The following is a 20,974-nucleotide window of genomic DNA, read 5'->3' as shown; positions in this document are numbered from 1 at the left end:
CGTTATTCATGTGTTTCTGTCTGTAGTCGGTGGGGGCAGCCAAGGCCAAAGGGTGCCATAACAGGCGGAATCGCGTTGTTCTTCCCAAGAGGCGCGCGCAATCCGTGCACGCGCAGCTCGTACACCTCGAAGCGCGCTCTCGTCAAAGGCTGGAGGACACATCGGCTAAAATTCACAAGAGTGGTGGGCAAAACAGGCCCGCGTCTCTTTGGGAATACATACAACGTCGTTCATTTTGTTCCCACGGACCGGCTGGGACCACAAACGCGCCTGATCATATGTGCGTAAAGGGGGGAGGATAGAGCACGATGGTTCGGGAAACCAGACATCTATGGGTGGGAAACTTACCCGAACATGTTCGAGAGGAGAAAATTGTGGAGCATTTTAAACGGTAGGTTACGCAAGAGGGAATTCTGTGGTGGCGGAGCCGCGCGCCATGTACTAACCGTGTATAGCCGACGGTCGATGCTAACGCGGCTAAGTGGCTAACGTTAGCATGTGCAAACTTTAAAGCAAGACATTTTGGGTGAGGGCTGATTGAAGATCTAATCGGATCTACTATTCGGCTATGTTGTTTGTGCAACTGCGTACAATAATTTGTGGCGTGGTTGGCTATATTTGACAAAATGGCCAACTTTGGCAAATATCGGGAAACAAGTCGCTAGCTGCAAAGCTACCACACAGCCAAGCCAACCATTTTGTGTCAAGTCAATACGTTTTCATAGGGATCGTCAAAAGACATGTTTAATAGATTAAAAAAATCATGGAATGCACTTTGATTGCTTCAAGGTTTTTTCTTTTATTATTGAGAAAACATATTTACTGCAAGGGTGTCGCAGTCGTGCTTTTAAAAAGCACTTTAGCTCGAATTTGAAGAAAAATCCGCGTTGTGACTGGGCCCATCTTTAAATATTAGCGTATTGGGCTTTTAAGCGCCTTCTATCGTGTTTTTCCGCTCCCTTCTGCTTTGCACCCTGATAAAGCGAGAGCTAAACTGCCTTTCTTTCATTTACTTTCAAGGTTGAAAAAGATAAACGCAACGTGTCGGTATCGTGTTGAGAAAACGACCGTCACTCAAGAAACGAATCAACAATTGCGCTTGTAACACTTCCAACATTTCCTCCATCTTTGATAAAGTCATTAATTATTAGCTTGAACACGCGATATGCAGTTTATCTCATTAATTTTCTTAAAAACAGCCACCTTTCCTCCTTTTCAAAATCTAAAACAAACTCAGTTTTTACTAACTAGACATATTTTTTCCAATTTCAACTCATATTTGCATAAAACATCATGTTACTACTTTGTATATCTTGAGTTAATTACTGATTTGTATACGTTCTCCCAGGTATGGACGTGTGGAGAGCGTTAAGGTCCTACGGAAGCGGGGGTCAGAGGGCGGCGTCGCTGCCTTTGTGGATTTTGTGGATATCAAAAGTGCTCAAAAGGCTCACAATGCCGTCAACAAGATGGGAGACAGGGACCTTCGGACTGACTACAATGAACCCGGGTCAGTCCCGAGTGCTGTTCGGGGCCTCGATGACAGCTCCCCCTCGAGCAGTCGAGACGTTACTGGATTCTCTAGGGGGACAGTTGGACCTGTGTTTGCCCCCCCTGTGTCCCTTCACACCAGAGAGGGACGTTATGAACGGAGAATAGATGGGTAAGTGGATATGGTCTGCGATCTGTGGAAATCTCGGTATGAGATAGGTGTAATGCCTAAATCACATAGTTGGGTTTAATCCAAAAAATGGATGAATGCCCGCCCCGTGAACGGTCTCACAAATGTATTCTAGGGATCGTTCCACTTCCGTCATCATAATTGACTTACCATGCCCATTGGATTAAGTAAATTCACCACACATTATGATTTCTTAAGGTTACTTTAATACCAGATCTGTTTTATGGATATTACACCAAAGAGGAATACCCTGGCGAGTTCTGGATTTATTTTGTTGGAAATTACACCTCCCCCTCCTCTGCCTGAGAGCTTTTGGATGTTCCAGAGGCATTTTTTCCCCCTCCAGAAAATGGATCTAACTTTTTATTTTGACTCAAGACCTTTAAAATTGGAGGTAAATCTGTACCGTGGTGGATTCACAGGTATTATGTATTTTATCATAACACGTTTTTTTTCAGGAATACCAACGTCTGTTTATACTTTTGTCAAATATTCATAGCTGGGTGTTTTACATTTTTTCCCTTATTAAAAAAAGAAAAGGAACCAAAAAAAAGCCCGGATATGGCCAGTTCAGGACCTGGAACCTAATTATGACACAAGCCAAGACAAACAGATGTAGATCTTTATTTATTTTTTTAGACAATTCGACTTTTTAAGACCAAGATAAAGTAGAGTAGCTATTTTCTCTTCAAATTATGGAAGTTATACTCTGAAGACTTGATGACAAGAACACAAAGGATCCCAAACGACTGTCCAGGAAGTTTTTACGGAGTTTATTTATTCTTTTGTTTGACGGCTAAGAAGATGCCAGAAGAATGCACCAAAAAAAAATGGACGTACCCTCCTGGATGTATGCAGTGGATATATACTCACCTGAATCCTTATGTGGATTGGTTTAGCTGCCATTCAGTTGGATTACTTGTGTGGATGTAGCTGTATGAGGTCAAAAGATATCTGAAGACTACTTTTCCAAAGTAATACTACTACTACTACTACTACTACAACATCATGATCGGATCTATGGAGTGTGGAATTATACCATATCCAACAATTGGGATTTTATATCTTATTAACCGGAATAGAAAAGTCTGCAAATTGTTTACCATTTGACATATTGCTTAATATTATCACAAAACCCAAAGGAATACATTTTTTACCCTTCTACAGTGGAATTTTTGGAAAATACTTTTTGCTTAAATGATCCATTTGGAGGTCCTACTTAGGCCACTTGGACCCAAAGTTCATCATCTTTATTATGATTATTTTTTTTATAAAAGCTTCATGTTCCTATTTTTTTCTCCTTCAGCTCTACATATTCTGAAATCCATTTAAATCTGTGGTTTATTTTATTTTTCTTTTTTTTTAACCCCCCTCTCTCCTCACCCAATGAAGGAAATTCCATTACCTAACAGTGGATTATCTGCTGGCCTCATGCTCCACCACAGTTATTGAAGATTATTTGCAGTCTGGTCAAAGGGAGTTTTTTTTCACTTTTTTTTCTTTTTTTGGCACGTTAGAATAACAGATTTTTCCTGTTGGTTTTCCATTCCGGCTCTCACATTCTGACAACCTAGATTTTATTTGGATTAATTACAGTAACCTCTTTCCAGAAAGGTTGGTATTTCTGTCCTTTTTGCTTAATCATCTTCCCTTTTGTTTGTCTGAGATTTCGGCAATTTTTAGTTGAAAAATGTTTCTCCTGACAGGAAAATTCTTATTCTTAAGTACTTTTATTTATATTATGTAATTTAAGATGTACAACATGACGGAATTAGGAACAGAATGAATGGCTACTTCAAAATTGACTAGTTCCAATCTGTCCTTGTTTCCTTTTATGTGGAGTTTGCATATTGCCATTGTGTTTGCGTAGGTTTTTGTCTGGCTACTCTTTTGTACTCCCACATTCCCTAAACTTTAAAGTAGACCAGGGGTGGGCAAACCGGTCCTCGGGGGCTGTTGCGGGTGCAGGTTTTTGTTGAAACTGATTGCACTTGGAGGACTCCAAATTGGTGAAAAGGTGGTCTCTTTATGGGTTAGAATGAAAACCTGCACCCACTGTGGCCCTTTTTTTGTGGAATAGTTTGCCCACCCCAGATGTAGACAAGTTTTTTTTTTTACATCTGCCTTGCGATTTAAATAAAGAATAAATAAAAATAGATTAAAAAAACAATTCTAAGCTATATCGGTATATTATGTCTTGTAATTCTGGTATCGATTCAAAACCCATGTAGTGTTTCCTCGATTTCCGCAACTTCACTTATCGTGAATTGATGTTAATTATTATAAATCTTTTTTTCAAGTTCATAAAGATTTAAAAATCTACGCTGAAACTCGTAAGCGGAAGCCACTAGTAAAAAACAGCTAGTTAAAATAGGTGTGATCCTACTTTGCGATTATTGCGGGCATGTCTAGTCTACATTAACCGTGATATTCAAGGGATTACTGTATACTCTAACTACACCTTCACTCCCATCCATAACATTAATACTTGAAGGTAATACCTAGACACATACACACACAAAAAGAACATCAATATTCAAATGTGTGGCTAATTTAGCATTCACTTGACCAAATGCAGTAATTCCTCAAATATGGTGGTTAATGTAGACCAGACATAGTCGTGATCATCGAAAAATCGCAAAATAGCGTCACCCCTATTATAACTACCTTTTTTTTTTACAATGCTGCGTCATAGTAGCAAGAGTGGCTTCCACTTATGAGTTTTAGCATGGATTTTCACACTTTTATGAACTTAAATAAATAAATATAGCAGAAAAAAGCGCAAAGAAGTGAACTAAACTAAACTAATTTATAGAGTGTGGGAGTAACTCAGTGTACCAATGCTAAAATAGGTAGTACATGAAAACTCCATATATTCAGGAAAACTGGAGACTAGATTTGAACCCATTAGACTCAAAGAAGGGTTATGTACTAGTTCATTTAAAAAAAAATAAAACCTTGACGCGGGTAGAACCATTGTTGAATTTATCCAAATGTGATCATTTCAATTTGGAATTTCTTTGATCCCTACCTATTTACAGATGACGATCTACAGCGAATAATCCCATTGACCCGTTTTCCCCTCTATCCTTGTGTCATTTTGCAGTAGTTCAGAAAGCCGCGAACGTGCATATGACCACACGCCGTATGGACACCACGAGCGCAGTGGCACTTTTGAGAGGCAGCGGCACTACAACGCAGACTATTACAGGGAACGCTCGTTGTTTGCGGCTGCCGGCTCAGGAAGCAGCGGCATCGCTGGAAGCTTTGAAACATCAGACCCTCATTTTGACTCTAGATTTCGAGACCCCTTGTCTCTGGCGAGCGCCACCCGCCGCGACTTCTACAGAGACGACAGAGGACGACGCGTTGACCGAACATACCATCACCGCCGCAGCCGATCGTCCCATTCCTCTCAATCTCGACACCCTTCCCCTCAGCGGACGACGGGGCAAACGTCCAAAACTGCTCATTCCCCCAAACGAGGACCCCTGTCCCCCGGGAGAGGCCCAGGATCGAATTCCCGTAGTCGGTCCTCAAGCTCTGATTCCGTGAGCAGTACTAGCAGTACCGGAAGCGGCAGGTAGGAGGAGAATGTTTGGAATAATGCACTTTTTTTTAATGCTTGATCTGTATTCTGCAATATATTTTTTAGATAATATTTATACTGTTAGTTTACCATTCAGGCTACAAATGTATAATAATGTATCCTTTGGACCACAGTGATTCCAACAGCAGCTCAAGTGATGGATCACGACCACGTTCCGTTCAGTCGTCGGCGACTCATGCACCCCCTCAGTCATCTATGGTGCTGGACTCGGAGGAGCCACGGAGAAGCTTTGGGATCAAAGTGCAAAACCTCCCGGCAAGATCAACCGGTGAGCTTTGTCTCTGGTCTTGAAGCTTGGCTAAATTCAATGGACTCTATCTACAGTAATCCCTCAATTATCGCGGTTAATGTAGATCAGATATATGGCCGAAGTAGGGTCACCACTATTTCAAAATAAAATAACATTTTACTTGACATTTTTATTAACTTACAAAAAAGATTGATACTTTTATGTTTTACGTTGTGAAGAATCCAAGGTAGTGAAGCCGTGATATTCGAGGGATTACTGCACTAATTTATATGGTGCCAATTGTTTGTGTCTAGATTTGATGATCAGTTGATCACTAATTCTAGGCATAATGATATTTCCCTCTTTATTCTTTTAGTTATTGAAATGAAATAGAAATTTCCTTGCATACTAAACGCTTTAAAAAAATGTTTCTTCAGATACCAGCCTAAAAGATGGACTATTTCACGAGTTCAAGAAACACGGGAAAGTGACCTCCGTGCAGATCCATGGGGCGTCAGAGGACCGCTATGGCTTGGTCTTCTTTAGACAGCAAGAGGATCAAGAGAAAGCCCTTAGCGTCCCCAAAGGAAAGCTGTTCTTTGGCATGCTTATAGAAGTCACAGCGTGGAATGGTCCTGGTAAGCCATAACCCCTCAAATTTTGGAAAGCCTTTTCTATTAGCTTATGGGCTTGTACACATCCTCTACACAACTCTTGAGTTTGTTCTAAAACTGAAGCTTTTCTTTTCTTAGAAACGGAGAGTGAGAATGAGTTCAGACCCCTGGACGGCAGGATAGATGAATTCCACCCTAAAGCAACAAGAACATTATTTATTGGCAACCTTGAGAAGACCACCAGCCGTGAACAACTTTTTGAAATATTTCAGCGCTTTGGCGAAATTGTCGTAAGATACAAACTCACTGAACTTTTATTCTGTAATTATTTTGATTGGTCTTTAAATGCCTTTTTTTCTCTCTACAAGGACATTGACATCAAGAAAATCAATGGAGTTCCTCAGTATGCATTTGTGCAATATTCCGATATTGCAAGTGTTTGCAAGGCCATCAAGAAAATGGATGGGGAATATCTGGGGAGTAATAGACTAAAGGTAATATTCAACAATAAGTTTTCCCATTCTTCAAGTCGGGGCTCGGACTTTTGGTCGCCGGTCCGAGTTTATTGTTGAAACCAGCTCTCAAAATTATATTCATGAGAGAGTTTAATATCTATGTACTGTTGAAAACAGTAGATATTTAGATATTAAACTCCTGAATATAATTTTGAGAGCTGGTTTCCACAGTACATAGATAGTAAACAGAACGTAGATAGTAAACAGTACTTGGATATTAAATAGTACTTAGATATTAAACAGTACTTAGGTATTAAACAGTACTTAGGTATTAAACAGTACTTAGGTATTAAACAGTACTTGGGTATTAAACAGTACTTCAGTATTAAGCAGTACTTCAGTATTAAGCAGTACTTGGATATTAAACAGTACTTGGATATTAAACAGTACTTCGATATTAAACAGTACTTCGATATAAAACAGCACTTGGATATTAAACAGTACTTGGATATTAAACAGTACTTGGATATTAAACAGTACTTGGATATTAAACAGTACTTGGATATTAAACAGTACTTCAGTATTAAACAGTACTTCAGTATTAAACAGTACTTCGGTATTAAACAGTACTTCAGTATTAAACAGTACTTTGGTATTAAACAGTACTTAGATATGACGCTTCAAGTCACGTACTTCTCTTTTATAATCTTTCTATCTTCTTTCTCTCACTTGCCTTTTTGTAGCTTGGTTTTGGCAAAAGTATGCCTACAGCGTGTGTTTGGCTTGATGGATTGACAACGAATATCACTGAGCAATACCTCACGCGACATTTCTGTTGTTATGGCCATGTTGTCAAGGTAAGTTATTTATCTATTTTTTTTGGATTGGCTGTCATTTTTACTCTCGTCAAATGGGTTTAAATGCATTTTTTTGGTAGGTTTTATTCGATAGAATGAAAGGGATGGCCCTCATCTTTTACAACAACACTGATTTTGCTCAGACCGCTGTAAGAGAAACCAAAGGCTGGAAGATCGGGGGCAGCAAAATTAAGGTGAGGGATTTTTAGTTGAACGTGTCATTTGTCCTAATAAAAAGGATTTATATTGAACAATTTGATCATTTATCACAGGTGGATTTTGCAAGTCAAGAGAGTCAAATGGCATTCTTTCGAGCTATGCAGACATCTGGGCAAGACATTAGAGAGCTCTATGAAATTCCTCCTGAAAGACGGTAAGATCTATTTTTACTGCACACATGCCCATTTTCAATCCGTTGATGGTACCTTGACATACGAGCTCAGTCCCGGAACGAAATAAGCTCATATCTCGAGGTACCACTGTAATAGAATAAAATAATAATAGAATCAATAATTGATACTTCTCCATTTCCATTCAGTTGAAATCAACTGATACATTTAAGAAAAATGAGTTAACTTGGAAAAAGTTGATTTGACCAAGTTAACTGATCTTATTTTTATCCATATCTGCAACAGGGAGGAACGCCGGCCCTTATACCATGAATTTACAGCCGAGAGGGCGTACTATGAAACCATACGCACGCCTGCTCTTTACACAGAAGATGCCCGCAGAGAATATGCCGCTCGAAGTAGAGACCGTTTCCCCGAATTGGAACACTTTCAGGGGGAACATTACGACCCGCGTTACCACGAAGATCCACGAGACTACAGGGATTACCGAGACCCCTTCGAACAAGACATTCGAAAATACACCTATATTCAAAGAGAACGGGAACGTTTTGAAGCCGACCGAAGTCGATGGAGTCCCTCTCATCACCGCCGACCGATTACCCCCGCCGTATCGCCGTCGCCAACCGAGCGAACGCCCAGAGAGTCGGAGAGGCGGGTTTACAGCCAGTCCTCCGAAAGAAGTGGTAGTGTTAGCTCACTGTCACCCACCCACTTTGAAAAGTCTGACAAGACTTTGTCAGAACATGGCTCAAAAAGTGATAAGGGCGCTCCAACGGATAGAGCGGCGGCTTCTGAGAAAACCAAGCGGACCCGAAGGAAAGAGAAAGGTGACAAAACCGAGAGGGTCAAATCCAGGAAGTCTCCATCTAATACCCTACCAGACACGGATCTGGTGGAGGTAGGCACTGGAAAAGGAAAGGGAACAGATCCAGAACCCCAAGAAAGGCAAAAAAGTAAAGGGGATAACGACTGTGCCACCGAAAATCCATTCTCGGCTTCTCACCACGACTCGCTAAAGAGCGAAAAGTCGGAAACGGCTAAAGTCGATCATTCGGAAAACGACGGCAAAAATCGAGTTAGAAAACATCCCAAGACAGACGACGGGAAAGATCCATCGGCCGATTCGGATCGCGTTGTCGCCAGAAAAAGACACGCCGCTGATTCCAGTGGAAGGAATTCTCATCAAAAACGTAGCAGGCTCGAAGACGACGATTGTCGTTCGCAAGACCCCGTCGCCAGCTCACAAACTGGGAAAGAGTCGGACTGTGACAAACACAAAGATTCTCAACGGAGAGAGTCCAGATCCAAAAGTGGAGCTCCGCAGGATGTTCAGGAGGACACTAAAATACCCCGGGTAAAGTCAGAAGGTCCGCCGGAAGCTTCCGAGTCAAAACGCATTTCAGGCCAGGGTTTTCGAAGATTTTCACAGGAAGGAAACCCAGATACAGGCTCTCTACGAGAACAGGAGCCCAGTGGCGTTTTCAAAATGAGCAGCCATGGATCTGAAACTTCCAAGAGCACCAAGGTTAAAGAAGAGCATGTTGACATTGACTCATCTCAGAGTTACCGTAAACAGATGGAGCAAAATAGACGCTTGCATCAGCAGCAACGGAGAGAATCTGACAAACCCGGAAAACCGGACAAATCGGGAAGTCCACATGAAAGCGAAGGCGAGGATATGGAACACCGAAGTCTCGTTCACGAAGTCGGAAAACCGCCCGAAGACGTCACCGATAATTTCCCATCTCACAAACAGAAGAAACAAGACCAGTTTGAAAGTGATGGAATTAAGCGAGAGCGCGTCTATCGGAGTTTTAGACAAAAAAGTGAAGAATCGGAATGGAACAACAACAATACGTCCTCTCCGGGACATCAGTTTTCCCATAACACGGAAGAAGAAGCTGATCACACTCAGAAAACGTTGATCCGAATCGACAAAATGAACGCCGACTTGGAGCTTCTGGTCAAACGGTCTCACAATACACAAGGAAATAAATCCATCCCGTTACACCCAGACGAGGATCAACAAAAACGCTGGGAAAACCGAGTCAAACGAAACCCACTGCCTGACCTCAACTTTTCAAGAAATCGAAATAAAACCACTCACAACAGCAAACGTTCAGAATACGGCGCCGGTCCCGATATCGAACCGGGTGAGGTAAGATCAGACTCTGAAGAAGACCGAGAAACCAAACCCCGTTCTCCTGTGGCATCTACCTCAAAGTCTTTTCCAGAGAGGCCAAAAACCGAGAGATTTTCAGACCCCAAAATCGCACATCTTGAAAGAAACAAGTTCTATTCCTTTGCGTTAGACCAGACCATCACGCCAGATACAAAAGCTCTACTCGAGCGTGCAAAATCTCTTTCCTCTTCCCGAGAAGACAACTGGTCCTTCTTAGATTATGATTCCCACTTTGCAGGCCTCCGAAACAGAAAAGACACAGAAAAGATCGAATCGACTCCTCGACCAATGCCATCATGGTACATGAAGAAGAAAAAGATCCGAAGTGGATCTGAAGATAAACTAGATGATCGAAAAGAGGAACCCAAACCTGAAGAACATGAACGAAGAGAGTTGTTTGCCTCTCGCTTTCTTCACAGTCCGGTTTTTGAGTTGGACTCGAGACGACTTCAACATCTCGAACGAAAATACGAAGAAGCCGAGCATAGTCAAAAGCAGCTGAGCAATCAGCAAGCCAACACGGCCGATGGCGAAAACGACACGGGTCCCGTGGTTCTTTTCCACAGTCGTTTTTTGGAACTCATGAGACTGCAGCAACAGAAAAATAAAAGCCAAACACCTGAAGTCACAGAGGAAACGAAAACTCCAAAAGTATCCACAGAAGAACCAGAACCGTTGCCATCCCCCGAAACTAAAGAGCCTAAAGAGCCTATCGTTGAGCCGGAAATCAAACCCATCAGTCCCGCTGAAGAGTTGGCGCCCGAACCCATACCGACGCCCCCAATCTCACAGCCAGTGCCAAAAGACTTGGCTTCTCCGGAACAGACGGTTCAATTCCCCGTTGAGTCGTCGGCAGTGGCGGTAGTGCCAACCCCCCTGGTGGGTTTTGTCAAGCCTGAAAATGAAACCCACCCATTACAACCTGTGGTTTATCCACCAGTTGAAGTCATACCCGATTCCCAAGACCAGTCAGTCAAAGAAGAAGAACATTTCCCCAAGGAGACTTATATTTCTCATTCTGAAATCAAAGTGGAAGCTCCAGAAGAAGACACAAGTTGCACAACAGAGAAGACGAATTTAGATCTACATGAGTTTGTCAGTAGTTCAGAACCAGATCTCGATTCGGAACCAGTACAGCCCGAAGTCATCCCCCCTGCTTTGACTTCGACACCACCTAGCCATGACGAATGTACGGATATAGCCAAGAAAGATACGTATTGCTCCGTTTCGGAACCCGAAGAAGAAAACACACCTAAAGTTTGCAAAGATGAAGACACCAACACGGAGGGAAATGTTGTCAATAAGGACTATAAAACGAAAGAAATGAAAAGCAAAAAAATCAAAGTATCCCCACCCGAAGTCTCCACACCGATTCTATCCACCCCAGCTCCTGAGAAACGAGCCACACGAAAAAGCGAGCGTATCGATAAAGAAAAACTGAAACGGGGTTCCTCCCCCAGAGGAGATTCCACAAAGTCCAACGCCAAATCTCCCCTTCACGGTTCAGACTTGGACACCTCAGAGACGAGCATATCGTCAGGTAGAACCAGACGTCGTAACGTCAAATCAGTGTACGCAACTCCAGTTGACGACGAAGCGCCGGTCCGGATACACGAATCCCCACGTTCCGCCAGAAAACGAGGCACGGATAAGGATCCTTCCACAGTGCAGCAGAACAACGAACAGGATTTACCGGCTCCGCCCCCAGCCGCCAGAGGCCGGCCTCCCAAGAATCGGAGGCCGATTGAAGATTCGTCCACGGTTAAAATGGACAAAACCAGAATGGAAAATAAAGAAGTGGAACCCAACGAATCTGACAGTGGAGACAAGATCCATCGGAGTTTTAAAGGGAAATCTTCGCTCGGATTCAACAAAACGTCGTCAAATCTGACATCTTCGGCGCAAATGTTCGGCTCGGTGAGAAAAGGAGAAAAATCTGAGGTGATTGAAAGCAACGATCAGGAAATGGAGGGTTCTGAAGACATTTCCTTGACTTTGGTGGACTCGAAAGAACCACCGTTACCTCAAGTGGACCAAAAAAGGGAAGAAAAGGAAAAGACCAAAAGAGAAATGGCGAAAGATGACCCTCCAAATGAAAAGATTTCCGAAGGAAAACCCAATGGGAAGGATGAATATCCCCCCATCGTGCCTGAAGATAAAAACACAAATGAAAAAGACAAGCTTGTTAAGGCAAAAAGCAAAATCCCTCGGACCCCAAAGTCCCCCGTTCTTAAAAACCTTAAAATCCGTCTGGATGTAAAAGAGGTAAAAGATCACGTTTCCAAGTGTTCCAGTAAAGAAACCAACGTAGAAGAGAGTGATGTTTCTTCTATGGATAAAAAAGAACTTGTGGAAACATCAAAAAGTCTAAGTTCTCACGAGATGGAACTGGAACAAGCCGTGGAGAACATCGCCAAACTGACCGATCCGCCATTTCCACGAGAACCTCAAACTCCAAGTGGCAACATATCAGACTTGAAAAACTTCTCCGACGAAGAAAAACCCAACCCGGCTAGCGAAACGGAACTCATCGCCGCCATCGACTCCATCACCGCCGAAGACGGCGCCGTGGTTTTACCCCCAGCGCCGCCATTACGTGTCGACATACCAGCAGAACCAGAAATGCCAGACTCAGTTGAACACGCCAAGGAAGACCAACTTGAAATTAATCCTGTTAACATCCAGGACGAACCACTCTTACCAACAACCCCCAAAAAGGGTGGCAAGCGAAAACCTAAAACTCTCAAAGGTCCCAAAGGCCCAAAACAAGTACGAAAAGATTCCAAAGAAGACCCTCCATCTAGCGAAGAGACCTCAAACCTCCCAGTTGAGAACCCCATACCCACTCCAAATATCGTCCCAGAAATAATTCCACCAGCGGCTACCACTACCGTCATCACCCCCACCACCGCATGGAAGTCTGAACAAGAACCATTGACTCTCAAGACCCCCGACGTAAAAATCGAACCAGACTCACCCAACGAAGAGCAGGTCCAACATATCAAAACAGTTTTCCCCCAGTCCAAAAGTCCTGTAAGTCAAAAACCACAATCCCCTTCCTTGTCGCCATTATCATGCAAATCAAATATGAAATCCATTCAAAACAGTAGAGCCCCAGCCTCACCCCCAGATTGGCTCCGTCACCCCGTTGCCGATACTGCCGTTCCTTCCTTACCGTTGGCACCCAAGGAAAAGCCAGCTTTGGTAGACCCTGAAAACGTGGAGATGGCTCGAGGCCCAAGTGATCTGAGACAGATTCTTTTGAAACACAAAAGTGTTTCTCTACCCAGTAACACATACGTTTCCACTAATCTCCCAACCACGGTCCAAGACCAGAACCTCAGTGACCATAATACTATATTAACAATGGCGCCAACTAAGTCAGCGCTACCCGATGGCAGAATTTCATCTCCATCCATCCGAACGCCAACTCCATTAACATCTCCCGAGACCAAATCGGTCATCTCCGTCATTGCGTCCACTGGACTGCATTCCTCGGTCATCAGTCGTCTATGCAACCCACCCGAACACGAAGAAAAAGCCAACCCCAGCATGGCCAACCAAGGCGTAGAAGTCACCCTACCAAAAGCCAACTACAGGCCCAGCAAAGAAGACACCGTCCCGTACCACGTTTCGTCTGTCAGTGATGATGTCACAAGTGCTTCTTCGCGCTTTGTCGTGGAAAGCTCCGCCCTGGCCGCCGGATCTTGCCCGGGTCTCCGAGTAAACACATCGGAAGGCGTTGTGGTGTTAAGCCACTCGGGACAAAAAACTGAAGGACCCCAACGAATAAGTGCGAAAATCAGTCAAATTCCGCCGGCTACAGCGGGCGACATGGAGTCTCAGCAGCTAGTTTCCATGCCTCAAATGAAACCTGAATTGTACGGTCATTCCCAGTCGGGTCTTCCAAAGGGTTCTTTACAGGCCGATCACGGACACAAGTCGTCCTTTTCGTCCAATAAACAAGAGAGCGCCTTAGACAAAATGGAATCTGGCTATCACACAGGCTCACAAGGAGTTGTGAAGCGGCTTGGGCAGGGAGTAGCCAATCAGGGTATTACCTCAATGTACCATCAAGACTACCTTCCCACCAAACACCAAAAGAAAATCGACAGCGGCGATTGCCACGCCGGAGACGGCTCCAAGGCGGCGTGGGCCTCCGCCATAAGTCCCGCCATCAGTCCCCATCTGCCGTCTCCTCCCGGAAACCACGTGGGCTTCGTCACAGCCGCCGGAGACAGGAATCCGTCCCACCTGGGCGGCGCCAAACAAGAAGCTAGATCCCCCCGCAAGTCGGGTCACCCGCATTCGCCGTTTACTAAAGTATCCTCGCCCATCGGGTCTTCGTCACCCAAGGGCATCGCCGTCATGTTGCCCACCGGCCTTTCCGCCATGCAACCCTTCATCCCAGGGGTCCACCACCCGGAACAGTCCGTCATCATGCCGCCTCATAGCGTGTCCGGCGGTTTGGGCCGGATGTCGCCGCACCCCGCAACTCAGTCCATTCCCGTGGGTCACCTGGTCCAGGGAGACGTACGGGTCAACACACCGCCGCTTTCCGTGATGAGCTACGGGATCCACGGCGAGTCTCTGACCTCGCCGTGGTCCGGTTCCATGCAGCAACGTCCCACTTCGCCCCAAACCATTGGGCGAGACAAGGTCCTCAAAGTCAACCCGGGCGCTCTGAGGAGCCACGATGTGGACCAAGAGGAACCAAGACGCTTCCACCAGCAAGGACGCCAAGCGGCTACGCAAATCAAAGCAGAGATGATCCAGTCAGACCCCCGGGTTGGCTTTCGGGGCGGCGTGCCCATGGAAGCGTATATGACGCAGAGAGAAATGCGAGCGCTCTTGCACCAACAAGGCGAGCGCTCGTCCAGCGACCCTCATTCAGGTCACCTCCAAGAGACGGCGCCATCCAATTTACCCATGTCCATGTCTCCCATGGCGCATATTCTTCCCAAAGGCGTCTCCGAGAAGGACATGGCCAAGCCCATCGAGGCCAAGAGGCCTCACTCGCCCATGTCTAAAGATGGATTGATGGCGATCCGGCAGGCGGGGGCCACGGTGTCCTCCCCCCAGAGAGTGGCACTCATGCCACCGGGACTGAGCGCCACCTTTCCAGAGTACTCTCAGATGTACTCCAATCCGAGAGGCCTCCATTCCCAGATGCCCGACGCCGCCGCCACGCACGGCGTCTCCGATGGCAAGATTCCGCAGAGCGTCAATATGATGCAGTTGCTGACGGTAAGTGGAAAGCCATTTTGCAAATTTTCCCTGTTAGTAATAATTGGACATAGGCCTAATTGTCATCATACCCAGAAACTATGACGAAATTGGTAGTGCCTGTGACCGGAGGTTTGGTCGCCGGACGTTTGGTCTACCGGACTTTTGGTCCCTTTTGGTCGCCAGTCAAATGGTGACAGTTTATTGTTGAAACCAGCTCTCAAAATTATATTCATGAAGCATATTTGTCTGTACTTTGTGGGAATATAGTGGATGTGTAACATGTTGTTTTAAAGTACACCGTCTTTCTCTTTGACAGAAATATCCTATTGTTTGGCAAGGACTGCTGGCGCTGAAAAATGACACGGCGGCCGTACAGTTGCATTTTGTATGTGGCAATAAAGCTTTGGCTCATCGCTCGCTGCCCCTCCAGGAAGGGGGCGCCTTCCTCAGGATTGTTCAGAGGATGAGACTCGAGGCGTCTCAGCTGGAGAGTGTCGCCAGACGAATGACGGTAAGCGCCCACGGCCTTTTTTGACGGCTCCTGTCGTTTTCTTCTTTGGTTGAGTCTTTTTTTTTTGTTATTGCAGGGAGAGTGTGACTTCTGTCTTCTTCTTGCTTTGCCTTGTGGACGAGATCAAGATGATGTTCTGAACCAGACCCAAGCTCTTAAGGCCGCCTTCATAAACTACTTGCAGGCAAAGCTGGCGGCCGGTATTATTAATATCCCAAATCCAGGTTCCAATCAGGTGATGTATACTTTAATTTCTTTGATTTCTTAGACCTAGGGTGTCAGGCTCTGGTTGGTTTGAGGGCCACTTTAACGTCAACTTGATCTCACGTGGGCCATTTTAGATATAATATTTAGATTTTTTTTTTTTTTTTTTTAAAGATTAAAAGACCAGGATATTCAGTTTTTATAGATCTAAAACAATGTTTATTTTAGCTTTTTTCCATATATAATTTTAGATTTTACAAAATTATTTTTGAACGAAAAACAGAAAAAAATGATTTAAAAAAATGACAATTATTGATTTAAAAGGGGAAAATCAGGAAATGTAATATACAACTATACTCTTGAATTTGATCCTAAAACAGAAAGTCGACGCCCATGATTTACTTTCCCGGGCCACTCAAAATGATGCGGCGGGCCAGATTTGGCCCCCGGGCCGCCACTTTGACACCTGTGTCTTAGACAATCATTTATTTACAATCAAAACATGGCAGTTATACACATGCCCACATTTATCTCAGTTTATTGGGTTTTTTATCCCAGATGATTGACACTATTCTTTGATGTATTTTTCCTCCCCACAGCCGGCTTACGTGCTGCAGATTTTTCCACCATGTGAATTTTCCGAGAGCCACTTATCTCAGCTGGCCCCTGACCTTCTCAACAGGATCTCCAGCATCTCTCCTCACCTTATGATTGTCATCACCTCTGTGTGACCTTCACCACCAAGGATTACACCTTGTGGATCCATGATAGCGCCCCCACTTGGGCCTCAGGACACCAGAGGAATTGTTTTTCCTTCCCATTCTTTCTACTCCTGGCCTCTTGTCTCACAACCCATCTGGTCACATTTTTGTCCTTCTCAAAAGAACTCAGGGATGGACCAAAACCGGAGCCACGTCATTTTTTATTTTTTTTTGGACCATTTCTGCTGTATTTCTATTTATTGGAGTTTTACTTGTGAAGAAAACAAATCATGATGCTTGATGAACAACAATGCTCGACTGACCAGATGGCATTTTTATTGATTTATTTTTTCTTTCACCCCTACAAGAGGATCACATGTTAAAAGAAATATCATTTTTAAAAAGAAATGTACAGACTGCCTCTTTACAGTGGCTGAAATATAAATAGAGACAGAAATAGAGGACCACAGATTTGAAGTCCACCAGCTTGGCTCATTTTTTCTTTTTCCACTACTGAAACAGTTTACACCTCCGGCACCTCCAATTTTTGAATTGATCCAACCAACTACAATTTCCGTTGGATGTTTTTTGGAATCGAGGACATTGTATATATTTTAAATATTTAAAACTTTGACAATGGAACTTGGAAAACCTGGCAGAGACTTGAACTCTGGGATCGTACCAGAAAAAAAAACATACACATTATGGAAATAGATGGGTATTCTTGATTTCATTTTTTTTCTTTTTTTTTTTGTCTTTGGGTGTAAATACTTGTAACACAAGAAGTTTAGCAATCTCTCCTGTGGAGTTTGCTGATGGCACTTCGTATTTTGTAACTCAAATAATTAAAAAAAAATACAGAACTTTTGATTTGACACACTTTTCAATTGTTTACACTTCTACTAATAATTGTATATTGAATTAAGAATATATCTCATTTTCTCATCTGCTTTATCCTCACTAGGTTCATGGAGGGTGCTGGAGCGGAGGACAACACCATGAATTGGCTGCCAACAAATCACAGGGCACAATGAGACAAACACCAATTCCTAATAGCTAGGGGTAATTTAGAATGTCTTATTAATATCCCAAAATGACTTTGGAATGTGGGAGGAAACCAGAGTACCTGGAAAAAAACCCACACAGGCCCAGGGAGAACATGCAAAATCCACAAAGTTGAACAGACCTGGATTTGAACCCAGATCCCCCAACTGTGAGGCCGACACACTACTGGAACACAATGAAATGTTAATATAAGCTAAAATCAAGGAAATTAAAATGCATGAAATTCATGATTTAAAACTTTTCAACTTTATAATTAAGGTTTGTATGTTTTATATAGCAAAAAATATGCTATTTTTTGAAATCCACACTAGAACCAAGCAATGCCACAAGCTGGTCTTCATACTGAGAGATGTTTCTCTTCATGATTTCCTTACAGGGCCCCAGCAAGCGTTCAAATGCCTGGATGTCAATCACTACAACACAACAGGTAATTCACACTTACACTCTTACCAATAAAAAACAAGAATACAATATTAGCAATAAGTAAATACATAGCTCAAAAATCCACAAACTTAGTCTCTATAACTGAATATTTGGCCCCAATGACTGATGTCCATGAAGCAATAAATAGTATTGAAATGAAAAGCATTACCGAGACATTTGGTTTCTCCAACTGCATAGACGGAGGCTGCACGAGGCTTGTTGGTGACAAGTGCCAGCTCCCCAAAGTATTGTCCTCGAGAACAACGGGCCACTTCCACCTCCGCTTCATCCTGCTGGCCTGCCTTCATCTGGAAACCGTCATATTTCAGAGGTAGCAAAATAAATGTGTTTTCTTCTAGCTGACTTACTTTGATTTGGATCATAATCCTGACTTGTCCCGATTCCACCATGTAAAAACAATCAGCCATGTCTCCCTGCGCTCAGTGACGGTGCATGCGTTTACTCTTTTTTCAAAAGTTGTCCTCTGACATCATCAAGTGAACAACGCTACCTGCGCTATGATTCGCTCTCCATCCTTGAAGCATCGCGCTCCCAAAACATCCACAATCTTCATTCTCTCCGAGGCCTGTAAAACAGATAAAAACTCTTCACATATAAAATCTTTGTCCACTATATTGACAATTCTTGAACCTCATATTTTCTCACATATAAGCCGTATTTGTAACTCCAAAAAAATGACTGAATCAAGAGTACAGCTTACAGTTTTGCGACTTCACTAGTAGATATTGGCAATGTAACATTTCCTATTTGTTGGTTATTTTCTGTTTTGCGGTAAGAAAACAACCACTATTGGATGAATTAATTCCTTATATTGCCCCTAATAATGTTCTTTAATTTCCGAAATAGATTTTCCCTTCAAAGTAACACATTTGCACTCCTATTAAATATAAAAATTGTGAATGATACACGCCAAATTGTAAAATTCAACCATTTTCAGCCCATTTTAAGAACGCGACTTATACACCAGTGCGGCTTATATGCGAGTAAATACGTTAAATGACCTTACTCTTACTTACTGACCAGCAGTAGTTGATTGATATTAACTTAAGACTCATGACTTGTTCATTTCAAAAGAAATTAGACATCTAAACAACCTCTAAGGGGGAAAAAGGACTACAAACCTCCAGAGAGTTGAGAAGAGGAACACTTTCCACAAAGGCCTCATACATCCTCTTCTTTTTGGCGTTGTTTTTCACAATCAGTCGGTGGAAGGTAGCCCGGTCCTGTAAGAAAGAACACAACGGCAAAAACCAAATGACTCCCTTTTTGTCTGTAGTCTTCCAAAGTCATCGTAAGAGAGCCCACCAGACCCCAGAGGGCGCCCTCCTCCGTCGCCACAATGGTGGCAGCTCGTGGCGTGTTGTACATGAGAGCCAGTTCGCCAAAACTGCCCTTGTTGTCGTACTTTCCAACGCAAACGCTTACCCCGTTCTTTAACACCGCTATATCATAAACACCCCTGTTGGAAGACATGACAAGATCAGACATTGCTCTGCAAACATGGATTAATTTTTTTAATGAGGGTTAATTCATTCCAAACTTATTGTTCCCTGAAGATTGAGTTATCCATGCACACAATTTCAATCTGTAATATCACATTAGTGCTAATTTTATTTTATTATTTTTTCATAGGGAAAAAAATGTCGTTTTTTTATGATAATAGAAAAAAACTACGTTTTGTTACGATAATAATGTTTTGAACACAACTAATGTTTCCTCTCACCTTTCTATGACATAGAAATTATCTCCATCATCTCCTTGGTCTATGATGTGCTCTTGAGGATTGACCTGCACCTCAAACATGGCGTCCAAAACCTCTGAAAACTGTTCCTAGAAGAAGCCACAAAGTCATGGTACAATTACTGAAATGACCCTTAACATTGTATGCAGATCTTTTTAATAAATGCTAATTTTAGCTTGGCAAAAAAAGCTAAGAAAGTTCCAAATATCCAAAATGTCAAGCATGTATTTTCAGACAAATCTGCACCTGGTCCAGAGTCTTAAAGAGAAGGATATCTTTGCAGGCCTCCTGAAGCCTATGACGTTGTTCGTCCGTTTTGGGGTGCACGACTCGAGGCTCGGTGTCGTCATCCTCGTCATCCTCATCCGGGTTATAGGGCTCGGCGCAAACTACATGAACAAAAAGGTATAAATTCAAGTATTGGTAAGTAGAATTGCCACTTTAACAATTGCAAACTTTCATACACACCTGAAACTCGCCGGTTGTTTTTACCAACTGAGTTTTCTGCAACAAAACATACAATTATGTCACATAGCAACACCCGGATCCAATAAAAATGGAATTGTATACTGGAAGCAATGGCTTTTGCGCACTACTCTCATCTTCTCTGCACAGCAGCAATCATATGGCATGCAGTAAATAAAATCCAACATTTTTATTTATTTATTTTTACTCCTTTCCCCATGATGGCGCCGTTTACGTGGCAGCCTGTATCTGTAGCTCTGTCTACTCTTATCTTTTTAGTGTTTTACAGCATGTTTTAATGAAAAATTAAAGCGAACATTGACTGGAAGTAATTAATACTCACCAATGGGTTCCTTCTCCACTTCCTCACTCTCATGGGCATTTGTGGCAAAGGTGACCCCTTTCCGAGCCGCCTTCTCCTCGCTCTTAGCCGGCTTGACTTTACATCGGCTTTGCAGAATTTGCGTAAAATACCCAACGGCGAATTCCACCAAGTCCGGTGGCCTATGTCGAAGAACCTCCACCGTGTATCCTCGCAATAACTCCTTCAGGCCCGTCGGAATCTCGCAATCGTTCATCTTCCTTGCATTATTCCCACCAAAAAGAACCATGTAAACCCCCTACTGTCAAATAAGC

The 20,974-nt window shown here is 43.2% G+C and overlaps 2 protein-coding genes across 2 annotated transcripts; one reads left to right on the top strand and one right to left on the bottom strand.

The window, feature by feature from the left end:
- The first annotated feature begins 101 nt into the window (after positions 1 to 101).
- Positions 102 to 17,486, top strand: LOC144203756 (msx2-interacting protein). The gene is made up of 14 exons (XM_077727339.1): positions 102 to 391; positions 1,349 to 1,663; positions 4,788 to 5,264; positions 5,405 to 5,559; positions 5,958 to 6,158; positions 6,273 to 6,424; positions 6,503 to 6,628; positions 7,333 to 7,446; positions 7,527 to 7,640; positions 7,719 to 7,819; positions 8,082 to 15,225; positions 15,524 to 15,718; positions 15,795 to 15,953; positions 16,522 to 17,486. The coding sequence occupies exons 1-14, from the start codon at positions 309 to 311 to the stop codon at positions 16,651 to 16,653; spliced, it is 9,468 nt and encodes a 3,155-aa protein (XP_077583465.1). The 5' UTR covers positions 102 to 308; the 3' UTR covers positions 16,654 to 17,486.
- On the bottom strand, positions 16,938 to 20,973 carry prkar2ab (protein kinase, cAMP-dependent, regulatory, type II, alpha, B). The gene is made up of 10 exons (XM_077727333.1): positions 20,682 to 20,973; positions 20,342 to 20,377; positions 20,120 to 20,262; positions 19,856 to 19,962; positions 19,438 to 19,591; positions 19,254 to 19,355; positions 18,623 to 18,697; positions 18,480 to 18,545; positions 18,281 to 18,419; positions 16,938 to 18,101 (listed from the first exon to the last, which is right to left on the bottom strand). The coding sequence occupies exons 1-10, from the start codon at positions 20,947 to 20,949 to the stop codon at positions 17,977 to 17,979; spliced, it is 1,215 nt and encodes a 404-aa protein (XP_077583459.1). The 5' UTR covers positions 20,950 to 20,973; the 3' UTR covers positions 16,938 to 17,976.
- Between the last annotated feature and the right edge of the window lies 1 nt (position 20,974).

This window comes from Stigmatopora nigra, chromosome 10 (assembly GCF_051989575.1).
Source record: "Stigmatopora nigra isolate UIUO_SnigA chromosome 10, RoL_Snig_1.1, whole genome shotgun sequence".
Classification (NCBI taxonomy): Eukaryota; Metazoa; Chordata; class Actinopteri; order Syngnathiformes; family Syngnathidae; genus Stigmatopora; species Stigmatopora nigra.
Note: the sequence above shows the minus strand (reverse complement) of the source record. Positions and strands in the feature narration are given on the sequence as shown.

Coding starts and splice junctions, on each gene's coding strand:
- LOC144203756 (XM_077727339.1), top strand. CDS start 309: ATGGTTCGGGAAACCAGACATCTATGGGTGGGAAACTTACCCGAACAT. Junction 5,265..5,404: donor AGCAGTACCGGAAGCGGCAG/GTAGGAGGAGAA, acceptor TTTGGACCACAG/TGATTCCAACAGCAGCTCAA. Junction 5,560..5,957: donor CCTCCCGGCAAGATCAACCG/GTGAGCTTTGTC, acceptor ATGTTTCTTCAG/ATACCAGCCTAAAAGATGGA.
- prkar2ab (XM_077727333.1), bottom strand. CDS start 20,949: ATGGTTCTTTTTGGTGGGAATAATGCAAGGAAGATGAACGATTGCGAG. Junction 20,378..20,681: donor AGTGGAGAAGGAACCCATTG/GTGAGTATTAAT, acceptor GTTTTGTTGCAG/AAAACTCAGTTGGTAAAAAC. Junction 20,263..20,341: donor AAACAACCGGCGAGTTTCAG/GTGTGTATGAAA, acceptor TTGTTCATGTAG/TTTGCGCCGAGCCCTATAAC.